This window comes from Pleuronectes platessa, chromosome 10 (genome assembly GCF_947347685.1).
Source record: "Pleuronectes platessa chromosome 10, fPlePla1.1, whole genome shotgun sequence".
Taxonomy (NCBI): Eukaryota; Metazoa; Chordata; class Actinopteri; order Pleuronectiformes; family Pleuronectidae; genus Pleuronectes; species Pleuronectes platessa.
In genome coordinates this window covers 971,712-990,146 of record NC_070635.1, presented here as the reverse complement: position 1 = coordinate 990,146, position 18,435 = coordinate 971,712, and the positions used below count along the sequence as shown (strand labels likewise).

At 47.2% G+C, this 18,435-nt stretch overlaps 3 protein-coding genes across 3 annotated transcripts; 2 read left to right on the top strand and 1 right to left on the bottom strand.

Moving 5' to 3' along the window:
* Window positions 1–653: 653 nt before the first annotated feature.
* isg20l2 (interferon stimulated exonuclease gene 20-like 2) lies at window positions 654–5,156 on the bottom strand. Its single transcript, XM_053433002.1, has 4 exons — window positions 4,857–5,156; window positions 3,681–4,410; window positions 2,905–3,105; window positions 654–2,578 (listed from the first exon to the last, which is right to left on the bottom strand). Exons 2-4 carry the CDS (start codon window positions 4,308–4,310, stop codon window positions 2,465–2,467), a joined length of 945 nt encoding a protein of 314 aa, XP_053288977.1. The 5' UTR covers window positions 4,311–4,410; window positions 4,857–5,156; the 3' UTR covers window positions 654–2,464.
* Window positions 5,157–5,997: 841 nt separating this feature from the next.
* Window positions 5,998–10,182, top strand: mettl25b (methyltransferase like 25B). Its single transcript, XM_053433001.1, has 8 exons — window positions 5,998–6,389; window positions 6,720–6,838; window positions 7,069–7,285; window positions 7,387–7,449; window positions 7,660–7,791; window positions 8,081–8,868; window positions 9,323–9,507; window positions 9,582–10,182. The coding sequence occupies exons 1-8, from the start codon at window positions 6,252–6,254 to the stop codon at window positions 9,665–9,667; spliced, it is 1,728 nt and encodes a 575-aa protein (XP_053288976.1). The 5' UTR covers window positions 5,998–6,251; the 3' UTR covers window positions 9,668–10,182.
* On the top strand, window positions 9,668–17,631 carry LOC128449709 (uncharacterized). Its single transcript, XM_053433000.1, has 13 exons — window positions 9,668–9,793; window positions 10,424–10,582; window positions 10,858–11,658; window positions 12,036–12,401; window positions 13,144–13,509; window positions 14,701–15,054; window positions 15,184–15,201; window positions 15,315–15,378; window positions 15,462–15,505; window positions 16,031–16,181; window positions 16,342–16,455; window positions 17,024–17,091; window positions 17,369–17,631. Exons 3-13 carry the CDS (start codon window positions 11,266–11,268, stop codon window positions 17,390–17,392), a joined length of 1,962 nt encoding a protein of 653 aa, XP_053288975.1. The 5' UTR covers window positions 9,668–9,793; window positions 10,424–10,582; window positions 10,858–11,265; the 3' UTR covers window positions 17,393–17,631.
* The last annotated feature ends 804 nt before the right edge of the window (window positions 17,632–18,435 follow it).

Below are 18,435 nucleotides of genomic sequence, written 5' to 3'. Positions count from 1 at the left end.
GATTAAGAGTTTGGGATAATCTAGACGAGGGAATTGATCAAATCACATGTTGCTTTGCAATAACCAGCCTCCAGAGGAGCTGAATATGATGACTATGCATCAGTTAGCTCTGTGAGGAGGTGAGAACATTTAAAGACACAAAGGTTCTTCCTCTTTGAGCCACGACCTGAAAACACTGAGGCCCTAGGGAAATCAAGATGTCCCTGTGGCCTCTGCCAGCTACACTGGGGCCGTCGGATGCTTTGGCATCCTCACTGGTGATACTGTGGTTTTCAGCCTCGTGTTTGGTCAACAGACAAAGAACAGACACAGGACTTGTCTTCACTTCAGGACATCCCTCACTTGGTCCATCCTAGGAAACGGTTGAATTCCTAACACGGACCAAGTTTCCACTGATCGGCTCCAACCTCACACAAACCAGCACGTCCCTGAAGTTCTTCCAGTTACTGACTGTAAATAAAGATGGACAGGCCCCCCCTCCAGCATCACCAGCGGCCAATCAAACAACAGACATTGCACTAATGTTGAGAATAATTATGGCAAATATCATAATGAAGAGTTGATGTACAGGTAGAAGACTTGTACATCTGTTTATAGTCGTAACACAACCTGTTGTGATGCTCTGGTTGTTTCTGGAGAAATTACCACAAAAGTTTAGCAGGATCAAAAAGTTTTTTTTAATCAACAGTTAACTTTTAAAACAAACAAGAAGGAAGAAGAAAAGTTTAATCCATGGGTAACACACAGAATGAACACAGACTGAGGGAAGATCAGTGTTGTTGTTTACAGCTCCTCCACACGGGCCTCGGCCCTCATCACCAGAAGATCTGGAATCTCCTCGTGTTTCCAAGTGGACGTCTTCATCTTCTTCGTGTTCAGCTCCTCTTCTTCATCCTGAGATGTTTGTGTTCTTCCAGTTTCACGTCCGTCACGTGTTAGAAACCTCATCAACACGTCCACTGGGAAGCTTCCACACATTGTCCTGCTGGTTCCTCACATGGACTCTGACATGTTACACACATTTTACCAGGAGGCTGCAGGAGAAGATCCAGAACATGTCCAGAGACTCAGACGTTTGTTCTCACTGACAGAAGCTCTGTCTAGAAACAGCTCGATACAACAGCCCTGGATTAAATCCTCCCTATAAAAGGAGGTTGACACAATGAGAAGCACCTTCCAGAACAATAGTCTGACGACTGGGTGTGTGTTGTGAATTGTCTGACGTGACAAGAAGATAACACAAAGAAGAACTAGTTGATTTTGGATCAAGTTAAAACATTTAAAAGCTTCCAGTTGTAATAACTTGACCAACATTAGATCAGATCTCCTCTAAAGTCAAACTCACAGTCCAAGTTGCAGCACAGGTGACGCTCCTGTGTGTGTGTGTGTGTGTGTGTGTGTGTGTGTGTTTACAGCAGTTACTGTACTTGTTCATTTGAGCTGAACACCTGAACTCATCTGGTGTTGCATAGAAAAGTGGTTTCTCTCCATGTAAACTCATATAATCAGCTGATTGAATGTGTTTCAAGAACTCAGGTAAACAAGGATCCATCTTTTTGTTTTTTTAATCTGATGAGTTGTTAAACGTCGGCCGGTGAAGGAGCAAAGTGGCTGTAGCACCACTGAGGTGTGTCCCCCCCCCCCCCCACATACTTTGGGGGATTAACAATCTGTTACCTGTACAGTTAATTGCTGAGACCAGCGACTACATTCATTTAGATTTTGAAGCTCCTGCTCAGATGCACCAGAACCTGAGGTGTTTATGAGCTTATAGAATTATCTACTGTGCATCACAAACACCTTCACATGATCAAGAGCAGCTTCGCAAATCTTTGCTTCTTTGTTTTTAAACATTAAGATAAAAAAAACTAAACAAGATGTTTAGTCACTTTTTAAAATGGGTGTGTGGAAACGATCAAATCCTGAATAATGAGCCAGTTCTGTTTCTCTGATTTGAATTAAAAGACAATTAAAAACCATAGAGATCTGCACTAATGAGTGACACATGATGGAGCTCCATCAGCAGCAGTTGAGGTCAGACTTGAAAATATTTTTTCCCCATCAGGAGCAAGACCTTGTCCACGAGCAGCTGAACTTCTGCTCTGATTAAAACAGTTTTTTTTGGTGTTTGCCATCACAGATGCTGTTTCAATAATGTATGTTTGCTGCTGGGATGAATACCTGACTGCCCCCTAGTGGCAGATGCACCATCTTAACAAACAGAAACCTGAGAAAGACTCTTTCTGTTGAAGCTCCAGGTCTCTGCACAGTCGCTCGTGTTCTTCTTCTCCAGAGCTCTGGACGAGCAGCTCCCCTCTTCCTGGTTTCTTCACTCGCTTGTTCCCGGGACACTAACAGTGGGTTGATCCTCGAAGCTGCAGTGAGTTCAGATCTCATAACCTGCTGCACCTCAACGCTCATTACTATCCAGTTCAACTTCCACAGCGTCTCCACAGCCCTGGCGTTATCTGCCCTGTGGTTTGGAGGCGAACCTCCTCTCCCACTCCTCCTCCACCACTTTGAAAAGCTCCATTGTGGCTTTTGCATCCTCCACAGACGAGTGACCCTTCTTCCCAGTCTGAGGACACAAGAGAGGACGAGGTCAGCAACAACCACTACTACAGATCAGATCAACACAGACTCCCACCATGACTTTGACAATAACACTAACTTTATAGCAGCTGGCAACTTCAATTAGAGCATTAGAGGTCCAGAAGCAGCTCACGCCACTCTGTACATTTAGCGACAGCGGAACAGCCCAGCAGTTAAAGCGCTAATGCTAACCGCTACGAGAGGGTGAGAGTAGTGGGAGATTGATGGATCTCTGGGCACAGAGGTTAATACTGAGCAGGACCTTGGAAGGGAGAGGAAAGCGTTGGACACGATCTCGGACAAACACCGTACCTGGATGTCGCGGTTAAAAATGGCCTTGGTGAGTCTCTTCAGGGACGCACACTCGTGCTCGGCGAAGCCCGCCCTCAGGTTGAGCAGTGGGATCCGGGACGTGTCTCTGGTCAAGGCCGCCGGGTGAGAGTAGCCGAGCACCTTGAAGTCGTTGTGGATGGCGTGGCCGATCACCACCTTCCCCATCAGCAGCCTCAGGATCTGCCAACAGAGAAGACGCTCACTCACCGGTCCGGCTCCCACAGCTCGGGTCAACTGACACACTGGTTTCCATCACACACTGGTTTCCATCAAACTCAAAGATATGACTGAGAATCAACACAACGGCAAACTCACCCTGAGAGTAAATGTGTTCAAGAGTAAAACTGGTGATTTAAAAGACAACTCTCTCTCTCTCTCTCTTTCTCTCTTTCTCTCTCTCAGGTTCTCTCTCTCAGGTTCTCTCTCTCTCTCTCAGTTTCTCAGTCTCTCTCTCAGTTTCTCAGTCTCTCTCTCAGTTTCTCTCTCTCTCTCAGGGTTCTCTCTCTCAGGTGCTCTCTCAGGTGCTCTCTCTCAGGTGCTCTCTCTCTCTCTCTCTCTCTCTCTCAGGTTCTCTCTCTCTCAGGTTATCTCTCTCTCAGGTTCTCTCTCTCTCAGGTTCTCTCTCTCTCAGGTTCTCTCTCTCTCTCTCTCTCTCATGTGCTCTCTCTCTCTCTCTCAGATTCTCTCTCTCAGGTTCTCTCTCTCTCAGGTTATCTCTCTCTCAGTCTCTCTCTCTCTCTCTCAGGGTCTCTCACCTCCTTCCGGGCCTCCGGGTACGGCGTGGCCTTGATGAGATCCCGGTGCCGGATTCCACTCCACCGGGTGCGGTAGTCAGTGACGGGCATGGAGGGGTTGATGAACTTGTCGTAGATGACGTCTCCATCATAGGACACGATGCTGCAGCGTGCCAGCTGGCTGATGTGCCCTTTAGGCCCCACCCCCACCATCTCACAGTCCATGGCGAGGAACTTCGTGGGGATGGCGGTGGAAGCGACAGCGGGTTTGGCGCTGTTCGATCCCGAGGGGCCGGGGTCGGCGGCTGCAGACTTAAAGCTCACGGGTTCCTTTGGCTTGTCGTGGCCTCCTCGGCTGTTGGCGGTCAGGGTGGAGGCCGGCAGGCGGTGAGCGGCGGCTGGAGGCCACGAGCCGCCGGGCCGAGGTAAACTGGTGCTCTGTATGGAAGTGGCCTCTGACCTCACGCCGTTGTGGAGTGGGGTCTGGTAATGTCTGGGCCCAACGGGGGGGTCGTCTCTCCGTCTCCCTTCCACGTGTCCCTGTTGCCCGAAGTGTTGCACGTCTTTATAAAAACGCCGGTTTTTCAGCTTCCCTGTCCTCTTCTGTGCCGGGTCACCGGACAGGCACACGTTGATCGTGGGGTTGGACATGGCACGTCAACACAACCCGATCATCGGCCGGTCCGCTCCTCGACTCTTTGTCCTTCGTGGACTCGTTTACATCGACTGGAAACGGTTTAGAGGAATCATCCTGCAAAACAAACAGTGGCCCAGTGAAGCTTCAGATGGATCCTCGGGACATCGAGCATTTTGTATTTTGCATGTTTAAATTAGGACTGAAACAGTTTTTCAGATATTTGCAGAGTTGTAGATTTTTTTATTTCGCTCAATTAATCAATTCATGGACAATTGATAATTAACCGTGTGTATCCACCTGCGATCTGTAGCACAATTAAATACAAATATTATGTTTAAGTATTTGTACAATAAAATAATACTATAATATAGGGTAATGTTTGTATTTGTACAGTAAAATAATCCCTTGAAGTGAAGTATTTTTTTGTTTTTGTACGGTAAAATACTCCCGGGACGTACGATAGTGACGTACGTCCGCTTGGTAGGCTAGCTGGGGGTATTAGCGTTAGCTCGCTTCGTGCTACCCGGCGGGTGCTCGGCGGCCGGATGTGATTCCGTTACCGTGAAACTCGGCGACGTCATGAACTCGGACACGTTGACTCCCGACAAACCGCGGCCAATGAACCGTGCGACACCGACCGCGTGAAGTTAAACCCGGACTCGGACCTGCTGCCGCCGCCGTCCACTCACTTCCGCTACTCTGAGCCTCCACTTCCGGGTTGCATGCTCCCTTCGCGGACAGTCGAGGCCGTGGGTCAAAAGCAACGCAGCATTCAGGGCAAGAGTTTAATAATATATATATAATATAAATGTATAATAACCTGAGAGTCGTGTTAAACTTATAGTCGTGTTCATTTATTTTATTTTTTTGATTCATTCATTTTGAACAAGTTATAAACTATCAAAGCAACACACACACACAGACACTCTCACACACACTTACACACACACACACACACACACACACACACACACACACACACACACACACACACACACACACACACACACACACACACACACACACACACACACACACACACACACACACACACACACACACACACACACACACACACACACACACACACACACACACACACAGAGACTCATACAGACACACACACGGTGGCATGGCTTCCTGTTGCCTCTACCTGAGCTCTGGGAGTATGAAGGGTCAGTATCTGGTTCTGACCTCTTCTTGACAGATGCTCCAGATGTTGCACCTGATCAGCTGGAGCTCCTCCCTCAGCTCGGGGGCCACAGCCTCTAATGCTTCTACTACCACAGGGATCACATTGTGTTTCACCTTCCACATCTGCTCCAGATGTTTGTTCAGTCCTCTGTTCTTCTCAGTCTTCTCATGCTCCCTCTTCCTGATGTTAGTGTCCACTGGGATGTCCATGTTACTACCGCTGCCATCTTCCGTCCTTTGTCCACCAACGTTAGATCCTGTTGGTCAGTCTGGAATCTGAAGTCCCACACTGTACGACTTCTGAAATAGGCAAACACACAACACTGCAAACAAAACTGAAACTGTTACTGTGTAATAAATATAATGAACAAAAGGGGAATTAATACCAGGATTAAAAGACGAAAAGTAAAATATTACACTAGAACATTTGTTAGTAGAGACATCAATTAATAAACATCTTCTAATGAACTATTCAAGAGAAACAGGACTAAAGTTTGTTCCGCTGCTCCGCCCTCCAGTCCAGACGGTGGCGGTAATGCACCTACATGCTGGTTCGCCAACCACAGAAGAAGAATTTACGAGACGTACCCGGATGTTCCCGGACACATGCGGAAGTAACCGTTAGCTTCGGTGGCTAAAAGCTAAACGCAACATCTATTTGATGAATTAAAAACCAAACACTCGACATGTGTCCGCAGCGCTGCGTCTCACCGGGACATTTCACGTCGCGCTGACAGCTGCGTTGTCTCTTTAGCGTCCTCATGTTAGCCGAGGCGTCCGCAGCTCAAGATGCGGGGACGTTCACACCGAGTCTGTCCCCGGATCAGCAGAGAGACATGGCGGAGAAGATCACCGCGTTTCTGTCTCAGTACAGACACCTGTCCGACACCTACAGGATTGTACGTATCACGAGCGACCTGAGCGGATGTCTGTTGTTGTAGTACCGCCGCCCGCCGCCATGACCACTCCAGTCTCCTCAGACAACAGAGCATCAGCCCCATCGCGTATTTGATTGTGTGTAAACTTTGTTACCGCATTTGAACTGTGTCTCCATTCACTCTCTGAAGACCAGTTGTGTCACAGCCGCACGACAACAGCTGCTTTCTCTGGTGCTCAGTCCCAGAGAAAGGGACTGAGCACAGTGGCTTTTCCTCAGTGGAGGAAAAGCTGCGTTCAAACCCAGTTCCTGAGTGTTTGTTGTGTAACCGTCATGTGTTGTCGTCCCTCAGGAGTTCTTCACTGAGGATCTCTGGCACACATTACCCAGCAGCTGGCAGGCCGCGCTGCAGGACCTGTCCTGTCCACAGGTCGCCGACCTTTTACTGGACGTGAAACATGGAGACAGGAGGTGAATATGTGTTTTTACACTCTCTGGTCAAAGTAATACAGGAAAGTGAGAAACAGAAGCACAGGGTTAATGTGTAATACTCACACTTTACAGTAGAGCACAGGGATCTCTCGCTGACTAAATATGGAAATCAGTTTGTATTTCTGCCCCTCGTTGAATTTATTGTCAGTAAATGACGACAGAATAATGTCTGCAGTAATACTAATAACCACGGACTCCTGTCGTTACAGTTATCCTACCGCGTGGCCCCTGTCGCTGTTGGCTTTCCGTGCCACCGCTCATGCTCTGGCGTTTCCCAGAGAGTGCAGGCGGGAGCGAGGCGGGCGAGCCGGGTCGGTCAAACCCGAGGAGCGCCAGAAGAACCAGAGTCAGCGCTCGCTGCTGGACCACATCTTCAGGAAGCACGTCAAACCCAAGAAGCAGTATGAGATCGACCAGCTGGGCACGGTACACAACTGCCTGGTTCTAATGGTTCTAATGGTTTGAAGCTCAAATTGAACTTGATCCTCTGGTAATTGTCTCTTTAATAGTTTCTCTTCCGTCCCCAGCTGGTGAAACAACTGTGTGACCTCACCGACTGCAGCCGAGTGGTGGACGTCGGCTCTGGACAGGTATTATTTCAACCAAGGCAAGGCAGTTTTATTTATAAAGCACATTTCATACACAGTGATGAAGTGAAGAACATGAAAACAACACAGACAAAGCATTTAAAGACATTTTAAAATCACAATGCACAGTTACAAAACACTTTCAAGATAAAAAGAGGTAAACCAAAAAAATAAGGCAAATCGTCCATGAAATAGTCTCTCTGCTGTGAACAGGGTCATCTGACTCGTTTCCTCTCCTTTGGACTCGGGTTGACCGTGACCGCCATCGAGGCTGATGGGGCCCTGGTGGCAATGGCGTCCAGGTTTGATGAACAGCTGCTCTTGGCGTTGGCGAAGCAGAAAAAGGTTGGAGCTTAAAACATATGATCACATGACCCCTCACGCACACCAGGCATGAGCGGCCCAGTGAAAACAGGAGGAAGCATTTACTATTATTGATTGAACATCATCTCGTCTCCTCCATGTAAACAGTTTGTAAAATACAGAGTTTAACTGAACAGCAGCTGTTAGCAAAGAAGACAGTGACATTTGTGATTGGTTCTCCATGTTGGTTCTACCCTGGAAGCTGAAGCTGACGATGGGGTCAAGTTATAGGAGTGTAACAATATATAATAAACATCTTTCTTCTTCCTAGAACGTCTTGTCTCAGCTTCCAGCACCACAGTCCCCTCCCCGCCACGTGGCCGGATGGGTTAACCCCAAGGAATCATGGGAGCTTTTCATCAAGCAGCTGAGTACAGCAGAGGGTTTCAGTGAAGATCCTCCGACTCCGTGTGGACCCGGCAAAAAGCGACTGCAGGGATCGGAGCCACATCAGGGCCGTTCCCATGACTCCACAGACTCTCAGGACTCAGAACTCCAGCCAATCCAGAATGAGTCTGGAGATCAGTCAGGACCTGGAACCTGCTGCCCAGGCACCCAGCCTGTCTGTAAGGAGGAGCTTGTTCCTGAAGAAGACAATCTGCCGGATCATCCAGACTTCATCCTGACCGGGCTCCATGCCTGCGGGGACCTCAGCGCCACCCTCCTCCGCCTCTTCGTCAGCTGCCCGTATGTTCGTGGCATCACCTCCGTGGCGTGTTGCTACATGAAAATCACCACTGAAGAGAACCCCGACCACCCGGGACTGGTTGAACCGCCCACTCCACCGACGCTGGGTCGGGAATCGGGTCCCTCGGAGCTCGGTTACCCTATGAGCTCCTGGGTGCGGGGGTTGTCGGGACATCAGCTGTCCTATCAGGCGCGAGAGGGGGCGTGTCACGCCACGGAGGACTACGTGCTGAGGCTCCGGGAGGAGGGCGAGCAGCTGAGGATGCACTGTTACCGGGCGATGCTGGAGACCTTCATCAGGGACAAGAGGCCGGATCTACGTCGAGCTGGAATCCAGACTATAAAGAAAGCTCACTTATTACCATTTACAGAGTGAGTAGCACGAGTAACTGTGAGTAAAGATGGACGCCTCCTGAAGGTGAAGCCACAACATCTCATTCACCCCCTGGTGGCTGGCTGCGGTACAGGTCAGAAACCCTGTCTCCTCCATGTTAGCACATGGAACAGGGACCAAAATACAAAAATCCAAGTAGACGTTAAATAAATGTTTCTGTCATTTTAGGTTGTTTTTATCACAGTGTTCGTGTTTCTGATCAGTTTGGTTTTAATTAATTATTTAATGACATAAAAACAGGATTATTCAAGATAATTAAACCACAAAATAACAGCAGATTAAATTCATGTTAGCGTCCCAGTGATGACAGAAAGGGTTTTGAGCCACAGGTGAATTTAAACATTTTCAAAAACATGAGTAAAGTGTCTCATATACAAACTGCTTCATGCTCAAGGTCACTGTTTCCTTTGTGTCCATCATGTCCTCTCCCAGGTACGCCCAGCTGGGTCTGGCTCGGGTCAGCCTGCCGCCCGAGTTGCCCCTGGACCCGGAGCGGGTGGAGACCATGCTGAGGCAGCAGGGCAGGGTGGTGGTGTACTCCAGCTTGGCGCTGCTGCTGGCTCCGGTGGTGGAGACGCTGGTGCTGCTGGACAGGATCATCTACCTGCAGGAGAACGGTGAGCCAGACGACTTGTTGCTTGGTGCACGACTGATCACCTCCCTCTGTAACCGAAGCCTCTCCTCTGTGCAGGTGTGGACAGTCAGCTGGTCGCTCTGTTCCACCCAAACTTCTCTCCCAGGAACCTTGTGCTGGTGGCGCTGAAGCACCGGGAATGACACGATGGCACTGTCTCAGCTGCCGACTCATTTTTACCGTTCAGCTTCGAAGAAACATGCTTGAAATCTGAAGAACTTGAATATCAGCCTGGTCCTCCCGTTTTCTCCTCCACAGAACAGAAGCAGGTGTGTGATGGTATCTTGTGCCATGCTTTAGTTTATGCCTCTATGAAAATGTCCTCTTTTTGCTTGTTTTTACGTTATTGTATTTTTTTATTCCATTACCGTCGTCCTTTAAAGCCGTGCTGGAGATTCTGTTGTGTGCTTTATTGGATCTGGACCACAAAGCAATTCACAGAACCTGTGTTTTTAATTCCAGGCACAGCAGCATAACAACTGTGTGTAAATGAAAAACAGATGAAAGTCTTTCACGTTTTCTTTGTTTCAGTTTGTGGTGAAAACAGTTGGAAATGAAGCTGTTTGTGTTTACAAATGTGAATACAAGTCCAGAATAGTCCATAACAAGCGTCATCATTTCTGATTCACTCACATGTGACTAATAACATCAGGGTCATTTTATATAGAATACCTTTTGTGATTTAAATGCTCAGAGCAGGTTTTACTTGAAACATCTAGTTGTTGTTGAAGATGGTTTCTATCATTTCAGGTTCTCATCACACTGATGATTTCTTCATGTGTTCATGTGTCTGATCCTGACTCTTGATTGGTCGAGTGTGTATCAGAGGGACCTTGTTACCGTGTCTCTGGCTCACGGTGGTGCAGACTCCTAATTGGCTGATTGGTGTCTCAATTCAGGGTCTGCATCCTCCAGTGGACACCGGCTGTAGGACACATTGTTCATGGGCCGACTGGTAATGAGTCCCGGGACAGGTCGGTGCAGGACGGGTCATTTGTCCTTGAAATGAGACAGTTTCACTGCTGTGATGCAACCAGTCTTCAGATGCAGCCTCTGAAGTGAGACACAGCTCATGAGACAAACACACTGTTTAAACTCGTCCTATTCATTTCCTATCTGGCCCTAAGTCCCGCCTCTTTCTGTCTATAGTTCCTTCATTAATTGTATTAATTAGTTCCATCACAGGCTTGAATGTATTTAATTCCCTTCCACTCAAAAGCAGAGATTCTTCCATGATCTTTGGATAAGAAAGTCAACACATTGTGTTTCAAAGCTGTCTTACATCAGCTTGTGTGAAATAATCCACTTTCTGTTTTGGAAATCCAAGTTCCAGACAACGGGAGAGACTGGTTTTACAGAAACATGCAACAAACAAGGTTTCAGTGCTGGAGTTCCTTCCTTCCAGAAATCAGAGTCATTGTTCCAGATTTATGCAACAAGTTCTCAACCCCCCCCCCAAGGTTCTACAGAAAACACATGATCACAACCAGATGTTGAGCCTCGTACACAGCTCAGGATCCCTCGCTCTGAATTCCTCAGAATAGTGCGGCTGCTCTGAGACCAGTTTGGGTCTCATTTTGTGTCCAGCATCTTGTTGGCATGTGGCTCCCCGGGGGTCTGAAATCAGTTCCACGTTTGTAGAAACTCCATTCGCAGACTCGTACTCCACCTCCAGGGAGCAGAACACATGTCTGAGACTTTGTGAAACTGAGCAGCTCAGTGTCCGAGGCTCCCATAAGCTATGAAGTGTTTCATCCTGGTGGTCGTGGGATTGCTGCTGTCCCCTCAGCAGGCACACAGCGCCCGAGATGACAGGCCGAACTGCAAGCCGGTGACAGCCAGCTTCTGTCAAGGAGTCGGATACACCACCACCCTCCACCCGACTGGAGTCACGGGCTTCAGCCTGCAGCAGATCGGTCAGATCGTGGAGACGGCCTGTTCACCTGCAGTCGCCACACTGATGTGTCGCGTTGTTGTGCCAGAATGCAGCTCGGCAGACGACAGCCGGCTGAAGCCGTGCCGAGCTCTCTGTGAGAAGGTCAAGACCGACTGCGACTCTGCCATCAGAGCCAAGCGCTTGTCCTGGCCGACGAGGCTCCGGTGTGAAGCTCTACCAGAGTCCAGCTGTGTGCAGGTGAGGGTCAAACAGTGGGCGCATCGAGGGGGTATATCCGTGTTTGAAGAGTCTTCAAAGAGTTTTGTGAAACGTCCTTTTTTGTTTTGTTGCTGATATTTAAATGAGAGGATGGTTATTTGCTCATTAACTCGATTTGTAGTTTTTGTGTTATCTTGGTTACAAACAGAGCAACCAACACACAAATGAAACTGGGCGAAAACCACCTCTTTGGGAAAGATAATAAAGAATCCTGAATCTTAAAGTTCACACCGTGCAGACATGTGGTCATATGGAACTCAGAGCCACTTTGACCAACGCAGGTCAATGGGACAGTTGTGTTTGGTGAGAAATGCAGATTTTTCAGAAATGGTTAATTTTTGTTTCTGTTCTTCCAGGGTCTGCAGCCCCGGGTTAGTCCAACTCCCCCGGCAACATGTCAGCCGATCAGCTCCACCCTCTGCTCGGACTTACTCTACACAGAAACCATATTGCCCAATCTTCTTGGCCACAGAACCCAGGAGGAGGCAAACCTGGAAGTTCATCAGTTTTCTCCCCTGGTGCGAGTGGGCTGCTCCTCTCGTCTGAAGCCGTTCCTCTGCTCCCTCTACACTCCTCGGTGTGTGGCAGGGAAAGCTCGGCCTCCCTGCAGGACGGACTGTGAGCAGGCCCGCTCCGGCTGCGAGTCCCTGATGAACAAGTTCGACTTCGTGTGGCCTGAAAACTTCAGTTGTGACAAAATGACGACAGATTCCTGTGAACACGTAAGTCTGCCCTCTTTGACTCGAACATGTGAGGGATGTTTACTGAGGATGCTCCGATCCAGCTTCCTGAGACACTGACGCTATATCGTTCTCATTTCAAACAGAAACCTCACCATGACTCACTGAGTGTTTCCAGAAATTCATAAAGACAGAGGTTATGAAACTGGACGTTGTGTGCTCACTCAGGTTCGGTGCTGACACCTTCGTGCTCACTGGACAGAACCAGGACTCTGGTTATGATGTCGTTTCACTTAGATTTGCTCTGCTTGTGCTCAAACTGTGCGCTTGCACTCAGATTTCCTGCACTCTAAAAGTTCCTACCTGGACAATTCAGTTTGTCAACACCACACATGGCATTCTATTGGTTGGGAAATCCTGACAATCTCATTGGACAAAAAATCTGAATGCAGAGGAAAAACTCCACAAACAGACGTTTCAAGCTGGAGCCAGAAACCTGTGTGTAGGCGCAGAGTTTGAGAACAAGCAGAGCCAAGCAGAGCACAGTCAGGGGCTGAAGTGAAAGAATTACACAACCTGAGGGTGAATCAGTCCTGCTCTTGAATAAAGAGCTAGTGACACACAGATGAATGCTGGACAGACACATCCAGGTCAAAGTTACAGTTTTAAAGGTCATGGAAGCGCTGCAGTAACACAATGAACGTGCTCTCGTGAGAAATGACAACTACAGGAGTGACACAATAGTTGATGATTCCCTGATTTGCGTTTGTGTTCGTACATCCAGGTTCAAGACAGCGTCGATGGGCAGACCTCCCTCGCCACCTGTCAGTCGATCACCGTGCCGCTCTGCAGCGACCTCCCGTACACCGACACTGCGCTGCCCAATGTGTTCGGCCACAAAACCCAGACGGAGGCAGATTTGGAACTACAACGGTTTCATCCACTGGTGAAAGTGAGGTGCTCCCCTCATCTGAAGCCTTTCCTGTGCTCCGTCTACACCCCGGAGTGTGTGGCCGGGAAGGTCCGCCCCCCCTGCAGGACGCTCTGTGAGCAGGCCCGGTCCGGCTGTGAGACCCTGATGAACCGGTTCGGCTTCACGTGGCCTGAGAAGCTCGGATGTGAAGCGTTTACTACGGAGTCCTGTGAACACGTGAGTCTGGATTCTCCTCATCAAACCATTGATCCTGATGTGTCCATAACGGGGGGGGGGGGGGGGGGGGGAATCTCTGGGTGATCATTCAAAGTGTTGTTTTATTGAACATGACCAGGAATCTGCCTTACTAACTAACTAACTAACTTACTAACTAACTAACCAACTAACTAACCATCTAACTAACTAACTGACTGACTGACTGACAGAATGACTAACTAACTGACTAACTAACTAACTAACTAACTGACTAACTAACTAACTGACTAACTAACTAACTGACTGACTAACTATCTAACTAACTAACTAACTGACTAACTGACTAACTAACTAACTAACTGACTAACTAACTAACTGACTAACTAACTAACTGACTGACTAACTATCTAACTAACTAACTAACTGACTAACTGACTAACTAACTAACTGACTGACTAACTATCTAACTAACTATCTAACTAACTAACTAACTAACTGACTAACAAACTAACTAACTAACTACCGTACTAACTAACTAACTAACTAACTAACTAAATGACAGACTAACTAACTGACTAACAAACAATCGAACTAACTAACTAACTAACTACCCACAATCCTTAGCTGTGTTAGGAACGTCTCTTGCGGATCTTCCTGTTAAAGCTGAAACACGATATACAAACATAAAAGACACAAACTACATTATATAACAACACTATATCCACAAAAAGGTTCAATTTAAGAAGAAGCAGCTGGAAGTTGATGTTAATGTTTTATCACTCGTCACTCGTAATGGATCATGATTATTATTATTATTGTCGTTACTAAAACATGATTTGGTAACAGTGGTGAATACAACTCCAATGATTCCACACTTCTTCACAACATCGTCGAACTAGATCTTTTGTGTTGACTGAGATGAGAGACCCCTAGTGGCCGAGGTTATATTTACCTCGTTTACACCTAAATTAGCAGGTGAATGCAGATTTTTGTTAACGTAGGTAAACCCGTTAAATAAGACGTTGACTCCCATCGAAAGAGAGTTTGACTTTCTGTTTATTTATTTCCCTTTCGCATCATGCTCGTACGGTTCTGCAAACTGAGGCTGTCTCTCACCTCCCTGTCTGAGGAGTGCGCCCCCTGGTGGCCACGTCGTACAGAACATTCTCTCTCGCAGGTCAAGTGACAGTGTGCACCTGTGTGTTGTTGCAGTATGGAGTGAGCAGCAGTGGGGGGATCTGTGAGCCCATCACCATCCCGATGTGTGAGGGTCTGTCCTACAACCAGACCATCATCCCCAACCTGCTGGGGCACACGAGTCAAAGAGAAGCAGTCATGAAGATGTCCTTCTTCAACTCCATCGTGCAAACCGTGTGCTCGGTGGACATACGCCTCTTCCTGTGTAGAGTGTACGCCCCCCAGTGTGTGGCTGGGGAAGTGCAGCGGCCCTGCAGGTCTTTCTGTGAGCGAGCCAAACGGGGCTGTGAGGGGCTGATGAGCAGTTACGGCGTTTCCTGGCCGGCTGAGCTGCAGTGCAACTTATTCCCAGAGGAAAGGTGTATATCAGTAAGTCCCGGGCAACTGATCAAAGAATTCTGTTCAGTACAAAATACAGTTTGCAATCAGAACATTATCTAAATGCTGCATCGCTAGATCTATATTCACCTGGCATCTTCCCTTTCTCTCCTGTTACAGGAAGACAGCAGGTCTGAGGTATGTGTGTTGTTTAGATAAAACCTTGTGTGTGTTGTATTCACTGTATTTCACCACAGAGTTGAAGGTCTGATTTACAGTCTTGTGTGAAACTTGTTTCCTGTTCCCAACAGACGCTGAATGCAGAAGCCGTTCTCACCAAGCTGAACGCTGGCGGCTTCACTGTTCGTGGCAAATGTTCGTTTTCTTCCCACTAATTCTGACTCTTATCTCATGTGAATGACAAATGTTGAAACTCGATCCGTTCCTCCTCATTCTAGCCTTGAGTCTGAAGACGGCCCGTCTGCTGTTGACTCTCATGGACGTATCCTTTGGAACCTTCTCTCTTTTCTCATGAGCTGAGTCTCAACTCAGGGGCTGCACCGAGCAGAGAGGGTAAATAAAGATCCACAACATGACGGCTCCGGGAAAAGTGAAGCCAAAGTGTCTCAATTGCCCCCTGGTGGCGGCTTATCACACTGATGTATGTTCATGTGCAGTCAACCCAGACTTTTTAAGGACAGTGAAAAGTTCCCGGCTCTAACTTCCATTGAAGTCATCAGTTCAAGATGGCAGCGATCGAATATAAAAATATTTTGGCTCCATCTCTGGTTAGTAGGAGGAAGTGGAACCCTGTCATCCATGTATAGAATGATTCATGGCTCCCTTCATCTCCCAAGTTTTGGATTTCCCAGTTGAATAACGACAAAAAACCTGAGAATTCAAGTAAACCAGCAGTTTAGACCAACATGTGGTCGTGTCTTCATGTTTTATTCAGAGTATTGTCCCACAAGAGGGAATCGTGATGATAAGATTTCCATTCAGTTGCGCTCTTTAACAGCACGTTCAGTCGGACCACACTGGAGACCTGGATGTGCTGGAGCTCTTCAAGCTGGAGCATTATGTGGCCATTATCAGGAGGGAGTACGTGGAGAGCTACGAGAGCAGGAACCCCTCCTCCGTCACTCAAACCCAAATGGAGAAAGCTCTGTCTGTCCACGGTAACTACACACCTAACACACAAAATACACAAATCAGCATTTATCTTTTCACACGTCTCAATTCTGCCATTAAATCAGAAAAGATATAAAAAATGTATAAAAGCTGAAGATAGAATGAAGATAAGACAACTGCCTGAGTTAATCACATGGTTTCACTCAGACTTCAGTTTAGACGATGGAACCTTTCAAACTCTGTGGCGCGAACACGGCTCCCGAGGTGGGATCGACTACGATGAGTACGTGGCGCTCCTCACGAGGCTCCAGATCCTCAGAGGTAAATATCAGCAGGTAGAGGAGGACGTCCTCACAGAGACGTGGAGCATGAAGGACATGGAGGAAGCTCTGAGCAGCACAACAGGGATCAGGGAGGACGTCAGTGGAGGAGACGTTTAGTACAGACAAGGGTGCTCGAGGAAAAGTCAAAGTTATGTCAGTAAATGTGTACTCTCATGTAATTATGGACTTTAAGTACTGAGAGTAAAGACCTTTGCACATCAACAGAGGCCTAGATACAAATATTCTTCCCTGACTCACTCTGCACCCCCCCCCCCCACCACCACCACCACCAACCCCAAGTTTAGTATTAATCAGTTCTATTGTTGTTGTGTAATCTTGCTCATAAACAGACAAACCACCAAACAACATAATGTAATGGAATCAAAGGTGAAAATGATCTAAAAACATATCTAGAGATGCATGAAACATGAACTTATTCCAGTAAAGAAGCAAGTAATCAACTTTGTTAGATTCCATCATTGGCTGACACACGAAGTTTGTGACCCATTTGGTGTGAAACCCAGATTCCACTTTCATATTTGCCAACAGAATATTTTGTGTTCCAGGTCGTTTCAAGGCCCATCTGCTGAATCTGCCATGTGACTGCCAGGTCGCCAGCTTCTCCTTCAAGCAGGTGACCGAGTTTGGATTCATCTCATCAGATTCTGTGGAATCCTCCATCATATCGACGCCTGTAGTTTCTAAAGTCTCAATAAATTCTCTTGTGTCCTGTGATAATCTGGCTCAGCTAAACTGCTCTGATGATGTTCAAGTCTCAGTATTAAACTCGTTGCTTTATATTTTGCTTGATTTATGTTATATCATTAACAAAGTGACGCCTTTTAAATGTTAAGTTATTGAAGGTTACTTCAATAACTTATTAACATGTTGTTTTCTTTCTCTCTTTTCAGTTCTTGAAATCAGCCATAATCTGAGAATCAAGTGGGAGCTGAGCTGAAGGAAACGTTTTTAAACCTTGATTCTATTTCTCTGAAGGCAGCGGAGCCGTGAAGGAGCAGAAAGGTTCAACCTGAGGCCTCGTCCTGTTCACGCCTGAAGTTTGAATTGTGTCACTGTGGTGTTAGTGATGCTAAACCTGTTCTTTCAAATCAAATTAAAAGCCATTTTGTAAAATTGTTACATCTCATATTAAAAACTACAGTTCTGCAAACTTCTCCTGCTTCTTCGTCGCTCTTTGAATCTGATGGAAGGACATGTGTGAGTGAAAAACCACAACTTCTGTACAGCTGACAAATCATTTTCTATAACATGTGTCGAGTGCTAATATCTATAAACAGGTGAAATCAGGTGTGGATCAGGACGGCTGCTCTGATGCTGTCAAACAAATCAAGTATCTTTATTTGAGTGCTGATCTTTAATGAGTTATTGTAAAGGAACCGATTTTATATTTTTACCTGCATTTCTGTGAACATGGTTTATCTGATTAAATTCTTATATGCAATGTAAGTGCCTCTCAACTCTACATCCTTCTGACCTGGAGAAGAAAGACCCAGCTCAGAACCTGTCTACCACCCACACTGGACCCCTTCCAATTCGCCTACCGCTAGAACAGGAGTACGGAGGATGTCATCTCCTCGGCTCTTCACTTTCTCACCTGGACAATAACAACTCTTATGTGAGAATTCTGTTCATAGACTTCAGTTCAGCTTTCAACACCATCATCCCCTCCAAACTGATCACGAAACTCTGTGACCTAGGCATCAACTCTTCGCTCTGCAACCGGATACTGGACTTCCTATCCAACAGACCCCAGTCTGTCAGGTTAGAGAACCACACCTCCTCAACCCTCATCCTGAACACCGGCGTGCCACAGGGCTGTGTGCTGAGTCCTCTCCTCTACTCCCTCTTCACCTATGACTCCACTACTGTAAATGGTTCTAACACCTTTGTCAAGTTTGCAGACGACACAACGGTGATTGGCCTCATCAGCAACAACGATGAGTCGGCCTACAGAGAA